The sequence below is a fragment of the Hypomesus transpacificus genome, chromosome 21 (genome assembly GCF_021917145.1).
Source record: "Hypomesus transpacificus isolate Combined female chromosome 21, fHypTra1, whole genome shotgun sequence".
Lineage (NCBI taxonomy): Eukaryota > Metazoa > Chordata > Actinopteri > Osmeriformes > Osmeridae > Hypomesus > Hypomesus transpacificus.
In genome coordinates, this window is record NC_061080.1 from 666519 (window position 1) to 689683 (window position 23165).

At 45.5% G+C, this 23165-nt stretch overlaps 1 protein-coding gene across 1 annotated transcript in view; it reads right to left on the minus strand.

Annotated features, from left to right (window-relative positions):
• Window positions 1-210: 210 nt before the first annotated feature.
• The window catches only part of sorcs3 (sortilin related VPS10 domain containing receptor 3), a 35670-nt gene continuing 12715 nt past the window's right edge, over window positions 211-23165 (minus strand). Inside the window, exons 9-24 of the mRNA XM_047044244.1 lie at window positions 22079-22155; window positions 21865-21956; window positions 20063-20170; window positions 19357-19474; window positions 19011-19144; window positions 17039-17152; window positions 16301-16472; window positions 12696-12882; window positions 10859-10992; window positions 10473-10596; window positions 10041-10153; window positions 7101-7232; window positions 6763-6862; window positions 4503-4608; window positions 3527-3687; window positions 211-3294 (exon numbers count right to left, since the gene is read on the minus strand). Coding sequence (XP_046900200.1) covers window positions 3236-3294; window positions 3527-3687; window positions 4503-4608; window positions 6763-6862; window positions 7101-7232; window positions 10041-10153; window positions 10473-10596; window positions 10859-10992; window positions 12696-12882; window positions 16301-16472; window positions 17039-17152; window positions 19011-19144; window positions 19357-19474; window positions 20063-20170; window positions 21865-21956; window positions 22079-22155 — 1931 coding nt within the window. The 3' untranslated portion in view covers window positions 211-3235. The remainder of the gene's footprint in view (window positions 3295-3526; window positions 3688-4502; window positions 4609-6762; window positions 6863-7100; window positions 7233-10040; window positions 10154-10472; window positions 10597-10858; window positions 10993-12695; window positions 12883-16300; window positions 16473-17038; window positions 17153-19010; window positions 19145-19356; window positions 19475-20062; window positions 20171-21864; window positions 21957-22078; window positions 22156-23165) is intronic.

Below are 23165 nucleotides of genomic sequence, written 5' to 3' on the forward strand. Positions count from 1 at the left end.
GTGTGAGAGATTTGCATTGATTTTCAACTCTTGGAGAACGATGGCCTTTTAGGGGATGGAATTATGGAGAAACACAAACATACACACCAACACAGTACGGAAAATAACCTCAATTCCCAGCTCCCAGAGTTAAGGTACAAAGACAAAAGTGCTTTGATGTACAAAAATACATTTATTTGAAACAATTTCAAAATGACAGTATCTTTACTGTAGAAATATTGAAATAAAGATGAAACAGAACATTACAGATGATGCATGCATTTGTAGCTTTTGTGCGATGAAGAGTATTACAACAGTTTGCCCTTGAAAACAACGTAGATACAAAGACTTCTCAATCGCTTCTTTAAAGTCTTGATATTTAATAATAATTCAGATACAAACGATTCCATTGATAAACAAGGAACATTATATAAAATGCTGTGAAACCATCAAAACAAGTTCAGATGGGGAGCGTTAAAATAACAAAAGCTACATAAGCTGAAATGAGAAAAACATAGAATCTATTCAAATGAAACAACTCATGGATCGAAATCTCTTTCCTTTATCTTTTCTTATAATCCAGTGCTTTCAGAATTAAAACCCTTATTTCAGTTGGGGTTTAACTCAAGGTTGTCTGAAGGAATGTCCCAACTCATGATCAATGTCAGAACATGCAGACGCATGGTTCTTAGCTTAGCGACAGAAGCTGCAAGGCATTATGGGATGGATGTAAATGTTCTCCCGGTATAATGGTCGTACATTCATCTCTGCTCAAAAGGCCTGGCGGAGAAATGTAAGAGTTATAGATGTAGATGAACTCTGATTGACCTTAGACAGGGCTTTTCTCTGGCTCCATGGTTACGCCTGTGGCGAAAAATGACAAAAGGACGACATACTAATGTCTCCTTATCTGCCACTAATCCTGTTCCGCTAATAAGTGGAAGAACAAAGCTGGTGTGACACTGCGAACATCAAGATGAGTTGTAAACAAAAGCAGAAGGGGATAGAGTGGAGGACATGATGCAATTACCAGCCAACAAAACAAAAAGGCTTTGGTATTTTCTTTTAGCATTGGGGACAGGAATCAAACTCTGTGGGTGAAAGAGAGCCTGCCAGGCTTTGTTGTATCACAAACAAAATATCCGCGGACAGGTATCGTGTTTTCAGCAGGACTTCGACGCAACTTTACGGCTCTACATTCACCCAGAGTACAGTGGGATATTCTTTCCTAAATGGCTGCTCACTCTCTCGTATCGCATTCTCTCAGTTTCCCTCCTGATAGTCCTTCTATCCTTCTCCTGAGGCTGCACTTACATGCTGACTTCAGCACGGGATTGTGGGATATCTCGACATGGGGTATTTTGCTGCTTAACCATCCACCTTTCTGCTGCTTATTGTCAGACTGGCTACACCTGCTGAAAGGAGACCGACTCTCACATTGAAGCTCAGTGCGACTGGCTGGCAGTTGTTTTTTCTGCTTTTAGGGAGCAGGGATTTTAGGGATTGAAGCTGCACAGCAATGAGGAACACCACGTCCTATTTTGCCAGGGGAGTGTAGTTGAAACATGAGTGAACAATTGCAAGTGAAATGAACGTGACAATGAGGAGGTACAGCAGCTGTTCTGCCATGTTAGGGTTATATGTATTCATGCATATAACTTGAATACATAGCAATTTTATCCAAACATTTTACAATGGGGGATTTGAACTCGCAACCTTTTGATTTCAGGTCAAACGCTCTACCAATGAGCTATACACATCCCTCAACGTCAATATTTTTGAGTGTACACACCATCTTTGAATCTCTTTCTTTTCATTTCCTTTATTTTTTGACGATGAATTGCCAACCGGCGCATTTGATTTGTATGCTGTTATCTCATCAGATCAGTGGCACTAAAGTTGACCCTGGAAGTTTGTTTGTTTGTTTGACGTACAGTATAATATGTTTGAAGCCTCCAGATTGGGACTGGTAGGTAACCAGGGAACTCTATGAGAGTTAATACTTTAACAGAGATAAAATACTCCATGAGCTGATGCAAGCGGAATACAGGATGCAGGGAACAAACAGACCACAAGATACTTGTCCCTCTTACTGAAGCGTACAAGTTCGATCTTGTTATAAAAGTCCCTCCTCATTCACTGAAAGTGGCAGAATCACTCTGGTAGTTGATCAGTATATCATAACAGGCATTTCGAGCAATTCTCTCATCAGGGTTATTCAAACCTTTAAGTATTCAAAGGGCAAAAAACTGAAATACTCCCATGATGTTGGGTGGTAAATAGTCCTTTACACACAGGGTTTAACTATCGCGATGCATCTCTTTCTGTCTCATCAACAGTGTCTAATTCAATTTTGATAAATATATTTGTATTTAATTATGTATTCACAAACGTCTGCATTTCAAAATAGACAAACCCTTTGTGTTGTGACATATTCTGTTATAAATTAACGCCATGAAAGGTAGAGAAAATCTATACTGTACTGGATGTAAAAATGATTAGAGCTCTTTTGATGAATGAATAGAAAATAACTATTTACAACACTTTATCTACAACACAGAAATCGTGTCCTCGATAAGAACATGCACAAGTCAAGGACCGCGTAAAAACAAATCAAGTTGTTTTAAGTAATATCTGTCTTTTTAAACACACGCTCCATAAAACTGACACCAGCGCACATCAGCTCCCCTGTCACTGTGTTGTACTTTTACTATAAGCATGTGAAATCAAGTATACATACAGTATAGTATATACAGAGAAAACAGAACTAAAGATAATATTGTACATTTCGATAATATTCCCTGTTTGATCATAGACTCAGACATGATGGTCTATAACATAGACACAAACGGTACCTTTTTGAAAAACTTTCAACAAATTGTACATAACCTTTCTCGTAAGGGTTGTTAAAGACAAGAACTCCAAAAATGAAGGCGAGAAAAAACAAACAGATAATTGCTTTTGCAAACCAAATTATGCATGTGGCTCGTACTTCCGCAAAACTTAATTTTTAAGTTTAGCGTGTAATTACAACTATCTCGGAGTGAATTTAGGTTCACCGCATGGATGCTATTGAACAAGACACCCATGCAAAACTGTACAAATGAGCTTGTTTAGAAAACTATTAACATCAACTGTGTTTGGAAAATTACAAAAAGAAAAGAAAAGCAAAAGAGAGAAAGAGAAAGTGAGAAAGAAGGTCACCCCCCAAAATTGCAATACTTCTTCTCTGTACATGTTGTCACGTTCCTTTGATTTACACACTGGTACAGTTTGGAATCTCTCTTGTGCTCTCATAGGCGTTCCCGACTCCCCCTGAGGACGCAGTTAGAGTTATTCAGCCGCCACACTGCTTTACAACTTGCTCAGCAACTAAACATATTAGAGATGGTGTGCCATGTGGTCATTACTGAAGGAGGATTCAAAACCACATCTTGTTAGAACATTTGAAGTTGTTTAATGTTTGGGAAATTAGTTGTTGACTCGTTGGGTTGCTTGTTGTTTTTTGGGGAATGGCAAAAAAAAGTTAGTTAGAAGCTGGACTTACGTTTGACCCTTGCGTCTAGATCTTTCTCCATGAGTTCTTTGGCCGTCGAGAACTCGCTCAGGGTGATTTTAGGCGTGCTGTCGTTCTGACCGACTGAGCCAATCATCTCCTGTTCCTTCTCCTGGTTCACCTCCGCATAAATGTTAATCCAGGGGATTTTTCTATGAAGTGAATAGAAACCCATCTTGTCTTTCAGGCTACAGTAGGTTGGTGAGATGCATGTCATATCCTATGAAGTTTGTACGTCAAACTTAATTTTGTCATGAAACTATAATAAAATGCATTAAATGAGCTGGTCTCAGTTTGAGACTAGCCAGACAGGAACATGCTGTTTTCTCAACATGTTCCAGGAGATATTAGCTTCAACTTCTCAATTATACATTAAATGATAAAAAATATATAGTTTTCAGAGAATATAAGTCTATTCACCATTTATTTATGATAGGAAATATGTGTCTTTTTTCAGCTGATCTCCAATTTATTTCAAATAGCTGAAAATGTTGTTAATCTAATTGTTTTGCCTTGCCAACTGTGACATTTCAATGAAAATGCATCCTCTTCAGGACTAATGGGAAATTTCCCATATTCATAATTGATGATAATGTTGCCATTTCCCAGACTTTTTTCACAAGAATCATTTTGAGCCGGTATTAATTATTCAGTATCTTGCAGCTGATGCACAGGAACAGCATACTAACCAATTTAATGATCGCTTTTCTGAACATTTAATCACTAGGTTCACACATGTGCCTTGTGCATTCTGATCATGATTAAAATCAGTTTTGCGAAAGTCTATGTGAAAATGCGAAATTAATATTTCAAAAACAAGTAATTTGTCCGTCATTGATTGATACAGACCCGAGCAGCAAGTGGCAAATTAATATTCAACAACCGGTTATCGCGATGTTGCAGATATTAGATATAAGACGATTACATATGTGCTGGGCAACCAGACACAATCATGCAGGGGCACTACCTCTTGAACTTGTAGATCAGAAAGACAGCAAGCCCCAGGAAGACCACAGACAGCAGCATCAGCATGGCAGAGCTGCTGTGTCTGGGGCTGGAATCCACCAAGGGTGCTGTGGAAGAACAGTCCGGTTCAGAACAGTGCTCAACATTCCACACATGTATGCTGGATCCGTTATGACTAGACAACTCTACACAAACCCGGGGCTGTTCGAGGTGTTCGAAATGGATGGATGTATCCTATGTAATACATCAATTCAGTGAGAGAAAAAAAACTTTGTGAAATTATGCAGTCTTGATATTCTAAGAGATGATGGTGTTTTTTGCACTATATATTGTTGAATGCAGATCATTCCTTGGCGCTAACTGCTGTGATACTGGTAGAACTGTGCACTTCTCGTTATGAGTCATCTGCTGAGGTTAATACAGGGTTTACATTGTTTGTACGTCAGTTTGCATAAAGGGATCTGCTATATATGAAGTAATGTAAATGGCATGCTTACAAAACCTCTTTATTTTCCAATACAATTCTCAGTGGAATTAGTTAAATTCAAGTTGAATTATCGGCTAATGAAAAGGTTGACAATGTAGCAAAAAAAATGCTTTGTTTCAGGATCATACTGTTGAGTCAAGTTGTGACCTAATCAAAAAAAACTTTCCATAACAACAGCGCGTACACCTTCTCAAGGATTTTATCTCTGTTTATCTACAAGGCTGGCTCTCCAACAGTATGTCTTTTCTAATGGATGACTGCAAAAAGCAAATATATCCCGAGATGAACAGATACAGCTACAATATGGACAGTGAATAGATTGGGAGATGAGAACCATCCTAGCTTTTTAATATATCCAAAATCTTTTAAGACCATTGCAGCATGAAATTGCTTTTCCTAATGGTTGGGTTTATAAACTAAAAGCCACCTGTTTAAAGCAAGCAAAGGCAATAATAATATTCAAAGAAGAAAGGTAAACACTATGATGGTAAAAGAAGCACTCTATTTTGAACAACCAATACTATCTCACACTAGCAGTAGAAACAAAAAGTACTTAACAAAGTATATTTCTTTCTTCAGATTGCATGCCACACACCTTATTTCCCTCTCTTCCCCTGAGGTACCCTGAACACTTGAATGAAAGGAAATTAATAAATGATTGAAGATAGCTGGCACACGCTGTATTTTTCTACATTCTACTTATTTCTCCAGGACCAGCTACACAGTTTTAAGAGGGGAGCCTTGTTGACGTTTGTGACCTTTACTGGAGCACCTTGAAGGCTATTCAGACCTTTTCCAGGCTGGAGTTTGAAGAGAGATGCAGCTCAGCGGCTGCAATAACACCCTAGCACACAGTGCTGTATGCAGCGCTTCAGAACACTCCCAGACAGTGGCTATACCTAGTGCTTAGAGCCAGAGACAGCAAAATCTAGTCTATGTTCTCCCAGGGATTGGAAGCCTAATGGAAACTGCCAAGGCTATACACTAAGACCTGTCAACTTTTCAACTCTACTACCTCGGCACGAAACAAATGACCAAACCTCCTTCTCTGCCCATTCTAAGATTCAGCCATGACAAGTCGTGGTTTGGTGGAAAATATACCTCTATTCACAAAGTCGTCGTTTTGGGGAAAACATAAAAATCAAGGCAATGGTTCAAGCTGTGAATTGATTAAATACTCGTAACAAGGAGCATTTTCCATTACAAGTGAGAGCTTTAGTCGTTTTGGGGATGTCTGAAAACTTCTTCAATTGCAGCAAGTAGTAATTTATTCATCCAGTATGGATACAGCTCTCAAACGACACCGCTATGTCGTTTCTTTTTTCCAGGCGATTCAGAATTCTGCACAATGATGTTTTTAACCAAACCTTCTTTTTTCTCAAGGACTAAATAATCAACATAATTATCCTCAGTCTAACACTCATTTTGTGGTTGGATGGCTGTAAAAGCCACCGAACAGATGTTTGCCTCTTCAGAGCAGATATAAAAGATCCCTAGTCTCAAGTAGCACCACTTAAAAAGAAACCCCTTCCTTCACTCCCAAATGTTCCTGGGCTCAAGACAGTGGCAGTCTTGCATGAAATTTAATTGCCGGGCAAAAGTTAATTTAATCAAAATCTGATCACCACAGTAAAGGTTTTTAGTAAACCGACTTGTTAAAAAATGGTGCCGAATCACATTAGAAAAATGGGAAGTAGAGTTAATATATATCCTAGAAAAATATGTTATTATATTATAATATATTAATAGAGAAAAGCTGAAATGTGGCACTCACCCAATGTTAACTGTGTGATGTAAACTATAACTCTCGCTCCTGGCTTCAGCTCAAACTCCACCAGGTTTTGATTGAGAGCACTGACAAGAATCTCAGATATCTGTTCAAAAGAATAAAATAATCATTACAGAGCCAAAAGTATTCTATTATACACTGTTTTATAATATACTATTTCACTAATACTATAGTACACTTATTCCACAATTCTGCCTCAGATCTCAGCTCAATTCCAGAAGGCGATTTCTATTTTTGCACCACCACTCATTACGAATATAATAAAAATACGAAATTTGACTAAAACAAAATATAACGTGTGCGGCGGCAATCAAAGTCCTTACCTTCTCCAGCTCCTCCTCGCTCTTTTTCCTGCTCTCTGATTGGTTCTTCTGTGGTAACAGGAAGAGCTCGGCCGCTGTGGGAACCCCGGGGAACACTGCCACCAGCAGCTGCTCCTCCGGGAACTCTGACACCTGGGACAGGGGACGACCAGAGAGAAGGTAGGAGGCATGCCAGGGGGGCTCCGTATAGAGGGACAGTGTTGGCACGGCGACATATACAGGCAGATGTTTGACCCAGCGACCTATCTAGATGTTGACGCAGTGACTTATATGATGTTAGAACGATGACGTATTTTTACTCGATTGTTTTGTTGAATGTTGGTTAGAAATGTGGGGACCGACAAACCTTATATTTTTCATGCCCCTTAATCGCTTAGACATACTCATGTTATGTGTATGTGACGGATTCGACACTTAAGTGCCCTTAACAGGTCTGTCATATCAATCCAAACGGTCTACTTTTTAGAATGGGTAAATTTTCCGTCCTGATGGGGAGAATGCCTCCTCTCTTAGCATTCCAAACAACCACTGTCAAACCGTTTTCTTCATGACCTTTAACCTTTTCAGACACCCCAGGCTGCCAGGGCTCCAGCCCCAGCACCAGTCTCCACGTTACAGCCTCTGATGTGTCCAGGTCTCTACGGCAACGCGGACAAAACACTGGGTACACTCAAAGCCAATCAATGACCGTGCCCAGAAATCACTTTATGAGAAAGCAAAAGTAGGGGGCGAATAAAGAGTGGAGGAAAGAAGAGTAGGAATAAGCAGGGAGCCATTTGTGGGCAGAGAGAAAGAAGAAGGAGGAGGGAGGGAAGAAAGGGGGAAGGAGGGGAGTGGATATGGTGGAGGAAGGGGGAGAAAGAGGCAATAGTCCCTTCGAAAATCAATACACTCAGACCATGTTTGTTCTCATTGCAATCATTCATTACTTTAAAAAGCCTTCTGGCTGGCTGCTTGAGAGCGTCGGGTTTAATGCCCTCCAAACTCATTGCTGGATTGAATAATCAAATTGGGGTTAGCCGGGGGTAGCAGGTGAGTCGGTGATGGGGTGAAACTGGCAACACTTCTGAAGTGTTCTGCATACTTTAGGTTCTCTGGGTTTCATATTTAAAGTGAATAGGGCTTTGGAGTCTCCTAGCAATCTGACTGTGCGGCAAAACTCAAATAATCAGATGAAACTGAGCATCTTTGCAGTAAACAGCCGACTTTCGAGGACGGATATTTTCATATCTGTCACGATACGGGGTGTTTTATCTTCGCCTTCACTTTCCCTAATGCAATTTCCTAACATCACACCTGACAAAACAGGGTAAGATGATCGCGGATAAAGGAACTGAGTCAAGGACATAAGAAGTTTACAGAGCTCTCTCCAATGTAAACTTCTGTGTGGAAGAGGATGGCGGATGGCCATGCTGAGATTGACTGAGACTGCATTAACTACCAAGAGAAACAGTATGTGTGTGTGTGGGGGGGTGGGGGGGGGAGGGGGCACATGAACTTAGGATATTACATGGATTTGCTGCTATTTACTGTCTTGAGTTGGTTTGAAAGGACTGTCTTTTTACACAGAGGTAGGAGTCACATGCACACACACCTACTTTCTCCACACACACACACACACACACACACTGAGAGGAGAAACAAATCAGTAAAGTTCCATTCAGAGCTCTGTCTGGGTACAGCCAGGACGAAGAGAGTGGCTCTGACCACTTAGTATTCACCATCTGCGATGGAGGGACGCCACAGCTAAATGGACCTTGACTTTAATTGTAAAGGAAAGCCCCACTCATCTATCCTGTTGTGTTGTCCGAGAGCTGCTCAAACGCCTTCATATCGCAGCCTTTTGTTTCCGATACTAACTGGAATTTCGAAAGCGACCTCGCGGAATGAATGGATCTTGACGTGGGTTGTCATCTACAGCGAGAGGTTGAAAAGGGGGGCGAAAACGAGGACGTCTGAGAGAGAAAGAAACCGGAACGTGGTGACATATGATGACATATGACATACTAGTGATCAGACAGACAGTAGGCAGAACAAGAGAGCGAGGTGGAGAGGGAGTTAAGGGAGGAGGTTTTCCTACGATGCCCTTGCAGAGCTACAGGAACCCGAGGCAAACCCGAAGCGGTAGTTCTATGCGAGGCATGTGTGGCGGGGCTGAGCTTTTTTGTCACAGAAATGTGGTCGGCACGCAATGAATAGCTCAGGTTTCTTCATCGCAGGACCCTGACCCCGTATGTGTCACCCTTATTGCAAACCCATGGACTTCAGCTCCCCTTCTCAACATTCTATGGTCATGAGAGGAGATGACCGCGTGCTAAATGCTAGCAGCAGAAGGTAGGTGAGCCCACGTGTTGCACACCAGGACAGTCATCCTCCTGCATGCACACACACAACAATACTCTCCCCCCCTCCCCACACACACACACACACACACACACACACACATCCAAACAACACCCACTGTCCACACACACGATGCCACCGCAGACAGGATCCCATTTTCAGTTAATTCGGTGAGCATATCATTGTGGACTTGTGAAAATATGGCATTAGGGCTCATCAGTCTGTCTCTGGGGAGGGAAGTGGGGGAGGGAGGGAGGGGTGCACCTGTGTGATAACGAATCACAGGACAGCCTGAGGGCGAACGCTGCATGGAGAGGAGTGGAGGAGCGGAGAGAAAGAAGACGAGGGGGAGGAGAGACACGGAAAAGAGAGAACGGGAGAAGCAGCAGGAGAGAGAGTGGAGAGTGGAGTGGCGGGGGGGCAAACTAAAAGGGAATGTGAGAATGAGGGAAGGGGACAGGGGACTGTGAGGAGAAAGAGAGAGCTGAGAGATTGAGAGACACAGATAGAAAGAGTGACAGCAAGAGAGAGGAAAATATACAGAAACAGAGATGAAGAGAAAGTGGCGGAGAGAGAAATAACTAAATTCACACTTACTTGGAGCAGAGCCTTTTTAATTACTCTCCCCACATCCTGTCTCCACTCGCCGATGTCAGGGTTGTACTCGTCCAGATTAGGGGAGAAAGATAAAAGCAGCGATTTGAAGAACTCTGTCAAGGAGAGGGGAGGGAGAGACACCTATTAAGTCAGTCTGACACACAGGAAAGTTCTTCTCAACTAGCGTTTTTAGTTGTTGTTGCCCACAGTCATTTACCTCTATTGTGGAACAATTCCTATGAGACTTCAACTCGAGGCAGAAAACATCCAACCATGATTATGACAAGTTTATGAAGAGCTCTGACACACAGCCCGCCATACGGCAAAGCATTCAAAACTGTCTCGACTTTGCAGCTTTCGTGATCAAACGGGGGTTGCCGGCTGTTTTCCCTAATTGCCGTGTACAGTGTGCTGGAAGTGGTGGTTGGTCACCTTGGACTGCGATGGTCTTGCTGTCCTGCAGTATGGAGCTGGCAGACGACACCTGGACTGTGACCGTGTTCATCCCCTCGCTGGTGAAGGTGTGCGAGATGCTTCCCTCCAGCGTTATCACAGGCTGGGGGGGACAACAGACAGGATTTAACAAGTCTTGATTCCCTTGTGATATCGATTCATAACCTTTTTACATCATTCATAACATCAGATTAATAGCCATTAATAACTGTATAGCTATAACATGTTTTTTTTATTATTTTCTTTTACAGTTTTTACAGTTTTTTTTTTTTAACAGCTTCTATTCACAGCCATGAATACTATCATCATCTTAAAACAAGACTATTCCTACGACAGTATGCGCGGTCTGGCACCACCATATATACCTCGGTGTTGTTCCCCAGCCACCAGAAGAAGGTGATGGTTCGAGAGTGGCTGGGCCAAACCACAGCGGTCAGGTTCACCTCCTTGTTCTTGATGACCACAAAAGGAGCCAGCAGCTGGACATGCTCCACGGGGCCTGACCACAACCACAACCACAAAACACTGTTTAAACTGAGTCCAAGAACATGTATAATAAAAAAATAAACATTTGCTTGAGGAAGTTGGCTAGACGATGACTCGATTTGAGTTTACCTCAACTGGGACGAGACGTAACGACAATTTCTAGTACGAATGCCAAAGTAGAGATTAACATCCCAACATATTTATGCAATGTACGTCACAAAAAAAGAAGTAGGCCACAGCACCTGTTCCACATTGGTAAACGTCTCTCAAACAAAAGCCACGTCGAGGTGATCATGTTCCTAGCGTGATAGCTGAGTGAGTAATGTGTCAAGACTCCCCGTGGAGAAAGAAAGGGAAGCTGACTGAGCCATTGGTGGCATTACAGTAATCCCAAGGGTAAAGTTTCCCACAGCCGACAGATGTAAAACCATGTTTTTCTGGGCCAAACTTCGGTTAAAGGTTGTGTGACTCGACGGCCTGGCAAGGTCTCAACCTGGTTTCCCATAGCTCCAGTCCTCGTCTATCCTCTTCCACCGGAACTAAGCTTTATATCTGGGCTTTCTGGTGTAGGTTCTGTTAGTCACTCCGTGTGTGTGAGTGTGTGTGTGTGTGTGGGGGTGTAGGAATGTGCGTGCTTATACGTGTGTGTCTGTGTGTGGGGGTGTAGGAATGTGCGTGCTTATACGTGTGTGTCTGTGTGTGTGTTCTCTAAGCCTGTGTGTGCAAGTGTGGCGGGTCTGTTTGTGTGTCTGTGTGTGTGTGTGCGGGCGCGTTTTTCTGACTCATTTGAGCAAGCTCTCTAAACTGTGTTTGGAGTTATAAATGTTCAGCTGGGAAATCGGGAGTCGTGTTTGGCACGGCACTGACAGCCTCACCTGCACCCTCTCTCTCTCTCTCTCTCTCTCTCTCTCTCTCTCTCTCCTCCATTACCTTCCAACACAGAGTAGCCTACCACGGTGAAAACCGACGTGAGCATCACCACTATCGAAATATCAAAGTGCACTGATTGAAAGAAGCCTAGCGACAAGAGAAATCATTTAAATGGCACCTTACAAATTGGAGAAAAAAAAAGTCTGGCTCTGGAAATCAAGAGACGAGAGGCCAATTCAACCACTGAGCCGCAAAGAGCTATAGCGTAATTCCATGAAGGGTTTTTAATACAGGCCGTGTTGGATTCGGAGGTGTTATTAACGTGACACTTTTCCCGCTGGTTCATTACAAGCTGAAAGGAGAGTCAGTGTGTGTTGGTGTAGTGTTGCGTGTGGCTCTCTAGCAGGCTGGGGAAATGTGCTTCACCTTCAGCTGACACTTTTCAGTGACAGTTCTGGGAGCGCGGCTAATTTGTTGAGATATGTAGTAGGGCTTAAATAATCTGCTTCGTCCGACCTAGATTCTAGGATTTACACTAAGGGGATAAGTCTTAGTAAAACATGAATTGACATTTTGTGGTACAGTAACTGTCTAGCAAGCCCTTGAGTGCTTTCGTACTGGAAAAGGACTCCTTTCTCAGCAAGAAAGTACAAGAGGTAAATGCCAAAAATGCTTCTAGATTGCTTTCAGCCTATTATGCCATATCCATTGATGTTTTAGTGTAGATGTTTTGTCGTTGTTGCCACAAATAAACATCAAACAACAAATCAACACAGAGGAAGGTTCCTCAACGGTAAAACAAGACTGCAGATTTAACCCAGTTTTACAAGTGTGACATAGGCCTACATGTAACGTGCAGGAAGAGGGTGGTGCTGTCGTAGCCCAGCGTGTTCTCCGCTAGGGCGGTGACGCGGAATATCCCCGCCGACTTGTACACGTGTCGGATCCCGTCCTCGGTCCAGCTCAGGTTGGAGTAGGACACAGCCGTGCCGTCCCCAAAGTCCAGCTGGATGTTCGTCCTCATCGAGTCCCCCTGTGCAGAACCACACAACCCAGAGGAAAAAAAACACACTACCATTAAAGTGCGCTGTGGGGAACCCACAACTGAAACTTTTTCAGACTTTCCGAACCTCGATAACAAACCCATTGAAGCTCTCTACAAATAAACCGACGCACCAGCCTGTGTGTTTCATTAGTTTTAACCTTTACAGCAACATTGAGCTGCTGCGATGTACTGACCATAAAACAAGTCATGCTAATTAAGGGGGCTAGAGAACCAATGTTCGAAAAACATCACAACTTTTTTCATCTTTGACTTGTCACTTGGCAACGCTAGCACGGCGCAGAGCAGGGAGCGCGTCGTTTGGCTGTGTCTGTGCGTGTCTGTGCGATGGTGGCGGGTGTGAGCGTGGCTAGCGAGAGAGAGAGAGAGGGTCACGTCCCCAACCTCCGCCCACCACCCAGCCGCCAGGTGCCTCCGCATAGGAGAGAGGGCAGGCCGAGCGAGCGAACATCGCTATTACGCTTTTGTCAACGGTCCAACAGCTGCTGTTGTGACACTCCAACATTAGCGTGCATCCTGGGCTGGGCGTGTTACACAACACCGCCGGGAGAGCGTGGGGTGGGCCCGGTGGTGTGGGTGGGCTGGAGTGGGTGTGCGTGTGTGGGGTTTGAAAGAGGAGGGAGGGTGAGATAGATGGATAGAAAGAGACACCGAGGCAAAATTGTAGGGGAAAAAGATAGTGAAGAGATCTAGAGAGAACAAGAGAGAGAGAGAGAAAAGAAGGAGAGAGAGCGAGCTTGATGAGACCATGGAAACGGTGGAGCCAAGGTTGCAATCAGCAGACAGACAGCGGGGTGGCAGGTGCAAGAGTCAATGGACTGACTGACATTCTCCCCAACACACACGCCATCGGGACTAGCCAAAAGAGAGATTTGGAGAGAACTGTGTGTGTGTGTGTGAGTCACTGCTGGTGTCTGCTCATACTGTCTGTGTGTGTGTGTCCTGCATGTGTGATGAGTCTGTGCCTCATTCCTGTGGGGTCTACATCTGGTGCTTCCTAGGATCAACACAACCACAAGTGTTGGTGGCTCCAGCTGTCACGGCGACCAAATGCGTGCCTGTACCCCCCCCCCCCCTCCCTCTGGTCCCCCCGCCCCACAACCCTGCGAACGCCAGCTCCCAGTTTCCCTGTGGCACATTGTAACGCATTGCTTTTGGGATCTTCATTTGAAACACTGCATTAGCATTATGAGGGGGGGAAACACAATTACAAAATGCAAAAAAAAAACATTATTTGTCGTCTTTCTTCCCTTCTCTCACTCCCTGTTTTTCCCTCCTTCCGTTTATACCCTTGCTGGCTGTTTTGCTTCTTTCCAAGCGCGGTGGTGTGTGAAAACATGCAACACTTTTGTGCATGTGTGGCTGCTTCTCTGGGAATATTTCACGCCACTTTGCCTGGAAAATTAAAACTTGAAGAAAAATCGAAAGGAGAAGAAGAAGAAAAGAATCCGGAGGCTTAGAAAAAAGAAAACAATGGCAACAGTGTGTGTATTGTCGCGGAGGAAGCCGTGATGGTGAGCGCGTCTTGGGGCCAAAGCGTAAGGCTATTAGCACTCAACGCTGGCGTTCGTGTCGCTCAGTCTTTTGTCCATGTGTGTTGTCTGCCCTCCGTCAGCTGTGATTCACCCTCCAGCACGTCAGGACAGCTAATCTGCCTGAGACTGATACTAGGCCCTGCTGGCTAAATGTCAGTCTTTGTCTGGGTTTGTCTCTCAGGGAATTTGGGGAACCGAGCCCGTTCTGGCCTGGTTCTCTGGGCACCGGGCATCGGTGTTGTTTCCATGACAATAGAAGGTTTTGTGAGAAGCCTCGGCCGACACTGGACTGCTGTGTCGTCTGACACAAGGAGCGGGCTTGTCCGGGGGAATGTCCACCCTGACCAAACCCAGACGGGCTAAATACAGGGATGTCGTTTTGTTGGGGGTTTATAGTACCGACATGGAGGGCAGACTATGTGTCTGGGACGTTCCATCGTCACCTTTGGTTGGATTGTGGTGCATTATTCTGACTAGATCAGGTGAACAAAGGGGAACTGTATTTACAGAGACAAAATGTCCAAACATAATTGCGCAGGTTTTTCTGGGGAGACGTCATGGAGAAATGACCAAACTGTCTCTGTCGTCATCCTTCGTCCATTTCACACGGCCCAATCCCAGACAGAGAGTGAAAACTGTCTGCTTGCCGCTGCCGCAAAAAAATACAGTCTAATTATGCTAATCCTAGATTGGGAAAATCCAGGGTGAAATCTGGGTTACTTCTGATAAAGCCAGAAACAACAAGCGATCGCATCCGGTCTGTTTTGAAATGTCTCTTTTTCCTTACCTCTCTCTCTTGGTTCCGTCCTCTCTCTACAGTACCTACAGCACATAAAATATTTAGGCTCATTTGCTCTCCCCAAGAAATACTGCCATTGCAGGCCTCATGAATATAAATTAAAGTTTGAATTTGACAGAAGGATTTTCCCAAATGTGGAGGACCCGACGCTGTGAGAAATGTTCTTCCCAGTCTCCCTTTGCTCTTATCCCTTCCTCCCTCCCTCCGATCTGACCCAGACAATCTTTCCTCTCTTGTAATGAAAGACGCTGGCTTTGTTTCCCCCGACTCATCACGGTGGTAATATGACAACTGGGCCCGGCGACGCCCCAGGAGAAACACACTTACCTCCAAGCTGCAGCTGAGGGAAAACACCAACTGCCATTGCAGTCGTCGCTAACTCCGCCGCCGCCACCAGCTCCCCCTCCCCTCCCCTCCCCTCCCCTCCCCTCCCCTCCCCTCCCCTCCCCTCCCCTCCCCTCCCCTCCCCTCCCTCTAATATCACTCGAAGTAGCGGAGCCCAGGATCTAATGTGCACTCGTCTCGGGCCGGCGTCTGGGGAGTGGGCAGAAGCGAACGGATATACCCAGACCACACTCTCACTCCCTGGAACAAGGTCTCGAGAGGTCTCGTCTCTCTCACTCTCTCTCTCTCTCCCTCTCTCACACACACACACACTCATTTTATCTCTGTCACGTCTCCTTATACTCCTCATTCTCTCAGTTCAGGGCCGTAGGGGGCGAGTGGCCTGAAGACTCTATCACACTTTGAAAATAGTTTTGTGGATTAGATTACTTCCCGTTTACGAGGCAGCCCCCCGGAACTGCTAAATTTCTTCTCGACAACCGTTCTTGACGCGGACTACCGGAATGTTGCAAAACGGCAGACCACATACATACCGCCATAGAACCATAGGCCCCCCTCACGCATCGATACCAAGCACATCGATATTCATCCCGTGTGGCGTGAGGCATTAAAACAAAAAATCGATGTCATTCATTATGCCGCAGCGGCGACCGGCATCCATTTCCTTTCTGAAGAGATCCAGCGGGAGCCATCTTGGCTCTGTGCCCACCTCGTCCAGATGCACCAGGAAGGTGACGTTGGTTCCCAGGCTGGCGGTGAGGACGTCCTCCCGGGTGGTCAGAGCCAGGCCTTTGGGGGCCCGGTTGGGGCACTGCTGCTTCCGGGCCGTATACATGTCCTTTACCCCTTTGGTGCAGTTGTTGGAGACCACCTTCCGATACCTTTGGGAAAAAACAAAAAATCGGTTTGGGAGAGGAGAGTCAGTCAGTTTTTTTTTGTGGCGGCTTCTCCTGTGTGGTGGTGGTGTTGTTGTGTGTGGGCTACTGAGAGGAAGGGTTGTGGTGAAGGTGACTCGCTGATGACAAAAGTGCATTTACAGCCACTCAGAACAGAGGAGCTCCAGTTCAACAGTACTCGTTTTTCTGAATTTGTCCGGGTTTACACCCAAAGTGGTCAAGATGAATCCTAATCAGTGTGTGTGTGCATGTGTGCGTGTGTGTGTGTGTTGGCTGACAGTTGTTTGTTGCTCTCAGCAGTACAGTGTGTCACTCAGTATAGATCTTACGTCGGCTCTGTGACTCTGGCCAAAAAAAACCACCATATCACTATTGACACCCAGAGCTGACTCTCCAGGCCACCTCACAGTGCCTAATCACACTGGCCAGATGATATAGCACAGAGATATCGATACAGCACGATAGACTGCCATATATTTACTCAGGAACAGGAAGTGGGGGGGGATGATGAATAAGGGAAGGAGGTCAGGGAGCGTGAGGGGAACACCGACCCTGTGCTGTTGTAGTAGTTCTGCCCCTGGCTGCAGCTCCTGGACACGGACGAGGGGTTGAACCAGAACGCCGGCCTGCAGTTGCCGTCTCCCCTCCGCTCGTATCCGTAATCGCTGTTGACAGAGCGACGCACGGTCACACGGAGCACGCATAGATCATGCGAAAGACATATCACTTGAACAGCTCTGCTCCCCAGCGATCTCCTCATCAATGGGGCAGCATGGAAACGGCGTTGTTATGACATGTATGGGGGATGGGATGGGAAGTGGGTGGAATTTTGACAAACGCCCCTGATTAGAGAGAGGCAGAGTGGAACGCAGGGAGGGGGGAGGGGTCTTTGTGCAGGGGTCTGCCAACTCCCACTTCCTCGGCCCCTGCCCAATCAGGAAGTGATTTACGTCACAGCGACAAACAGGTTAGGCAAGTGCCCATTGTAATAATGACTGTGACATTGATTTATCAATCAATTAGAGAGCCGGGGGGGGGAAGAAAAAAGAAAACACATCATCAACAACATGAGTAGAGCCCGGTGGCTGAAGGATTAGCCCGGGGGCTGAAGGACTAGCCTGGTCCCTTCGTCGTCAGCCAGCCTCCCGAGCATTGACAAGCAGTCAGGTGAAATGGTGGCTGACCGCTGAGCAGGTTTGAACAAGGTGTGATGAGAGTGAGGAGTTCTGAGAGCTGGAATGCGTTGTGTTCTACCTGCAGGTAAACTGCGGCTACAGAATCGAATCTTATCTTTCCTACACGTGAATGCTGAACTCATGTCCAGATTTGTTTACACTGCGATATTTGCCATTCCCACTCAGTGTAAATACAGAGGAACTACTTTCCACATATATAAACTGAAGTGCAGTATTGTTCTCCATTGACAGTCATTAGTCCACCCACGGCTGCTAACATGACCCAACACCCTGTGTAATTAACCATGAACTGTCAGGTCATTCTTGCCCAGCCTAAGGTGCACACTTCAAAGTCAATTATAGGTACAATAGGAAAAGAAATTCAGTTAAAACAAGTTGTGTCCCCTATAAAGATGTTGTGTAAGCTAATGAGGTTAGAGTTATTTAGCAATACAGACAGCTCAGTGCCAGTGAAATGGCAATTTCTCTTTTTTAAAGCGACCCACAACTTTCCAGCCAATTATGTGCACCAATTCTGTTCCAGCCAATCGCCTTTGGTGAGTCGGGCTTTCCTACTTGGCTTATTGTGTGAAAACGCTGTCAATCAAACTCCAACTGGAGGAAAGCATGGAAGTTCAAACAAGAACTGGACATGAAAACAAGGGTAAAATAAGACCCCCTTTTAACATGACGTTAACCGTCATCAACACGTTTCAATCGTAGACAGAAACAGGGTGAGCGAGGGAAAGAGAGAGACGGTTACAGTGAAGGGGCAAGAAAGATAGACAGGAGGGTCATGTGGTCAGATATTGACCAAAATGAATAATTCCAAACCCCCCCGAAAAATTATTAAAACAAATCGCAGACGATAATGGATGGCAATTAAAACACATCAAGTCTGACCTCTGAATACATTCGCATAAAAACGTGCCCGTTTATTCCTCAGTCCTCTGCTTTGTACAAGATAAAAACAGCTAGCCTGGGATTTGCATACAAATTGAAACTGTTTACTCCCCTCGTCTTCTCTACATTATTACAAAACAGAGCCAAAGCCATCCAAAAGACTTTATGGGCAAATGGCGTAAAATGATTCCAGAAACGTATCAGATTATTGGAAAACTGACACCACAAATGGACCAAATTAATGAGTCTTTGAAATAGCATATCAAAACGGAATATGCTTAAATGGGGAGAAAGTACACCATAAAATGTCAAAATTGGCTTTTACTCCACAAGAGACTCGTAGCTGCTCTGCCCTCATCCGTGCCGTTTTAAAGGGGAAGTCCCCGTGGTTCTAGTCAGACAGTGTTGTGGCGCTCGCGTGTGGGTGAAACAGAAGCCTTCTCACCATTCAAAGTCATGTGCCCGGCATATACAGGACTCTGCAGAGAGGACTTTGGCGTAGTCCTTTCCCAGCATGCAATAGTTGCCAGGCCTTCGTTTCATGTAGATCTGTTTCTGCCCCATCACACAAGGCTCGCCCTGAAGGGAAGAGGCAGGAAGCAGAATCGTGTCAAGAGACAAGTGTCAACAACAACAACAACAGCAAATCCATACTGGACATCATCATTAGTCCTTCCCACTGTGTCTATGTCTACCAACCCGAGGTTCAGAACATATTTCCATACTGAGTTATCGTCTGTTCGTCTTGGCTCAGAGTGGCAGTGCTATCTTAAGCGGTTGAGTTTCTCTACCTGGTTGTGAAGGTGCCAGGTCTGGTAGTCCTCTTCAGCACACAGCCTGTTGAAGATGGACTTGTAGTCTATCTTGATGAGCTGCCATTCCGACCGGTGGCTGAAGTGTCCGAAAAACCTACAAGCCGCGTCGAACAACGTGAGGCTGATCGAAAGTTTGTCCAAAAAAGGCACTCACCATTCGGAACTCCCGCGAGGAAACACTTTCTTAAAACTTCATTAATAAAACCCACCTGGAAAAATACTCCAGTTGATCTAAAATGACAGGAGCTGTCTGTGCACCACATTTTAACCAATCAGGTCAGGTCTCTGAGTAATTGGGCCGTCCGTGTTGATACATCTACTTAATATATCTATCAAAGGAGCCGTTCGTTCAATGCAGTCAGTGACAACGCTGATGAATCGGGTCTCTGTCAGTTAATCATACTTCAGCATGAGACAGACTGACAGCTTGAGTTGATAACTCCCTCCCTATCCAAACCCAATGGGACTTTCTCATTCTGTTCTCTACCACTTAACCTGTACAGTAAAACTCAATGCTAACCGAAAGATAACAATATGAAAATATATAATATATAAGAATAGAATAAAACACACACACACACCTGACCGTATAAACACACACCAAACACCCAGTACACACACACACACACACACCTTTCACAAACACACACAGGCTTGTGCACAGAGACCGAGTGTTACTCACGTCATGATCTGGTTGTCGGCTCCTGCCTCCACCAGGACTCCGTCCACGAACAGAGGCACCAGGGAGAAGCTGTGTCTGCTCCACTGCCTCCCCTCATCAAAACTGACCCTGCGTGACCCCACACACCACACCACACCATTACAACAGCACACGCTGGTGGACTTACTGTGGTTGTGTGTCAGGTGTGTATGTCACAGGTTGTGTGTAGGTGTCATGATGTGTATAATGTGTGCGTGTGTTGGTGAAAACCAGCCATTGGATTTGTTTCTTTTCAGAGTAGTCACTTGTCCTGATCCCTGCCTGAACTCGGCAACATCGTTTTTGAGAACGTGTGTATTTTCCCCAGACACACACAGGTACATGCACACTTTCAATAACAGCGTTGACGAGTTCAGGAAGGGATCAGAACAAGTGACTACTCTGAATACACACCTATACCAATCTCCGGTTCCTCCAGCTGTAATTAACCACTCTAGCCTCTGCTAGATACAAAAGGAGATTGAGGGGGGGGAAAAAAAGGTACAGTGTTTGACTATCAAAGCAGAGAGGCGGAAAATGATTCAAAAGGGAAGCGGAGAGAAGAAGAAAAGAAGGTTCTTATCTGAACAGAAAAAAACTGAGTCCCGACCATCGCCAACCAGAATAGTAACTGCTTCATGTTTCAAAGTAAAGACTACAAAACCGACGAGATGGAGGGGGTGGGGGAGGATGGGGCTCAGTGTGTGTGTGCGTGTGTGTGTGTCTGGGCGTGGGAGGGGCGGGGGGGGGGGGACTTTCATTGCCGGGGTTCTGGGCTCTATCGATTCTGACAGCTTATCAACGACGCTGCAGAAGTGCGAACAAGCGCACTACCTGAGTGTGACAACGGCACTGGCGCCGTCAAAACCCCCGAACAGGCACGGGAGGGAGCAGCCCACTCAAACAGACCCCTCTCCCCTCTCCTACCTCCCCTTCCCTACCTCCCCTCTCCCCTCTCCCCTCCCCTACCTCCCCTACCTCCCCTCCCCTACCTACCTCCCCCCTTCCCTTCCAATGCTGCCTTCATCTGGCGAAAAGCACCCAGGAAACAGACAAAGCGTTGACATGCATCCATTAAGAGGATCTGGACTGGTTGGGGAAATGTTGCACTCGCTCGAAAAAAAAAAACGAAATAGGAGGGGGAGGCGAAGTGGAGATGTGGAAGTGCCGAGTCTCTGACTGCGACGGAGTCAGTCAGTCCTCCCCACCAGCGCACTTCAATCCTTTCGTCAGGAAGACGAGTTTAAAAGAAAAACCGGAAGGTTTACACTCGGTTGATCCTAAAACTCATTTTAAAATGGTTTCCGAAACGGGATCTAAGAGGGGGGATCTGGTCTCACTTGGATTAGCCTGCACTGAGGCGAAACGTGGCCGCTCCCAATTTGGCCCGGGATGAAAATGTGCTAATGCCAACACTAAAGGAGAAGGAACTGGGCTGAGCAGCAGAGAGAGAAAAGGGGTGAAAGGGGGCCCTTTCTTTTATCCCCCCCCCCCCCCCCCCCCCCCCCAGAGCCTCCTGGAGAACACAGAAGGTGATGAAGACCAAGGGCCTTGTTGATCCCAGATGTGGTCGCGTCTGTTTAGCGCTTCATAGTTCCGCCCCCCGGTATCACTCCAACCCCCCCGAAAAAGCCGAGTCGAAACCAACACACGGACTCATCCGACCGCCGTTCCCAGACATCAGCCATGGGGTTAGGAAGCGACTTAATGAGCATGTCAAAACGTAGAGAAAAATAAAATGGCCCAAAAGGAGAGCATCTCAGATCCGGTTGCGTGGAGCCTACCAGAGGTGCCTCGTCGGAACCGAGGGTTGTTTCACGGCGACCAGCGCCCCGCCCTTGTCCAGGAACCACACGTTGTGCTCCTCCTCGAAGATCTGTAGGCGGGAGAGACGGGGGGGGGGTGAGTGGGGGCGTGCGGCCGTCTGAGCTGGATCACACGCTGAGACGAGCCGGTGTTGACGAGACTCCATCCTGGCTGCAGTCTCGGGACACTCACCTGTCTCCAGTTGTTGCCGGCGTCGGAGGAGATGAACATCCCGACGTTGTTGTAGGAAAGCTCTGTCCCTATGTTACCTGTGGATGAAACATTGATTCTCCCGTTTCAGATATTTACCACAATAATATGTTTGTTTAATCTGCTGATCAGTCACTGGAATGCAGAGCAATGCCGATGAAATGAGAAATATTGACATTCAATATTCAGTACATTCAGTATTTGAGACAGTCGTGAGACAGTCGTGAGACAGCCGCGAGACAGTCGCGAGCGAGTCGCGAGACAGTCGTCAATCACAACAGCTTCGGTCAGAAGTTTATAGCTTTCATAATCTCTGAGAAGGAATTCGAACTTTTGGTTTCAGAAAATATCAAACCGACCTCCCAAACCAGCATTGAGAGGTAACGGTAATCTTTCTTCAATCCCATCACTCCCCATAACTGGAGTGAGTTAACATCCAATACTCCAGTTTGCTTTTCCTGGCTTCACAGAGAGATATGACTCAACATTCTCTCCTCAAGCTTCCACCGCGTACAGACTACTTTCTTGATCCATACTGAGGCCCCAGCCTTTTGAAGAGGGATGTGTCTGTGTTTGTGAGTGTCTGTTTGTGCGTGTGTGTGTGTGGGTTTGATGGGATGGTGTTTGTCATGTTCATGAAGCGATCTCCGCACCAGTTGACGTGTGTGAAGGGAAGCAAAGAAAGAGGGAGTGAATCACCACGCCAACGCACACACACACACACACACACAGTGCAAACACACACGGAGGTGCTTGAACACGCAGTTAAGCTTGAACACGCAGGTAATCTTTTGTGTCATGTGACCTCAGTCAGAACAGGCGCACTTTGCTAAGTGTAAATATTTGTAGACAGTGGCGATTTTAGACCCTTTTTAGGAGTGTTCAAGCTCAATTTCATCTCAGCACCCCTAGAAATAATAATATATTTTTTTGTAATATTGTTTATTATCATTTGATGCTGTTGGGTCATGAAGAAAGGGACAACCTGAGTTTTTTCATTCATTCAATATTTTGCAAACTAATACATTAATGTATTAACTGTTATCCAGTGAAATTAATATTTATATTA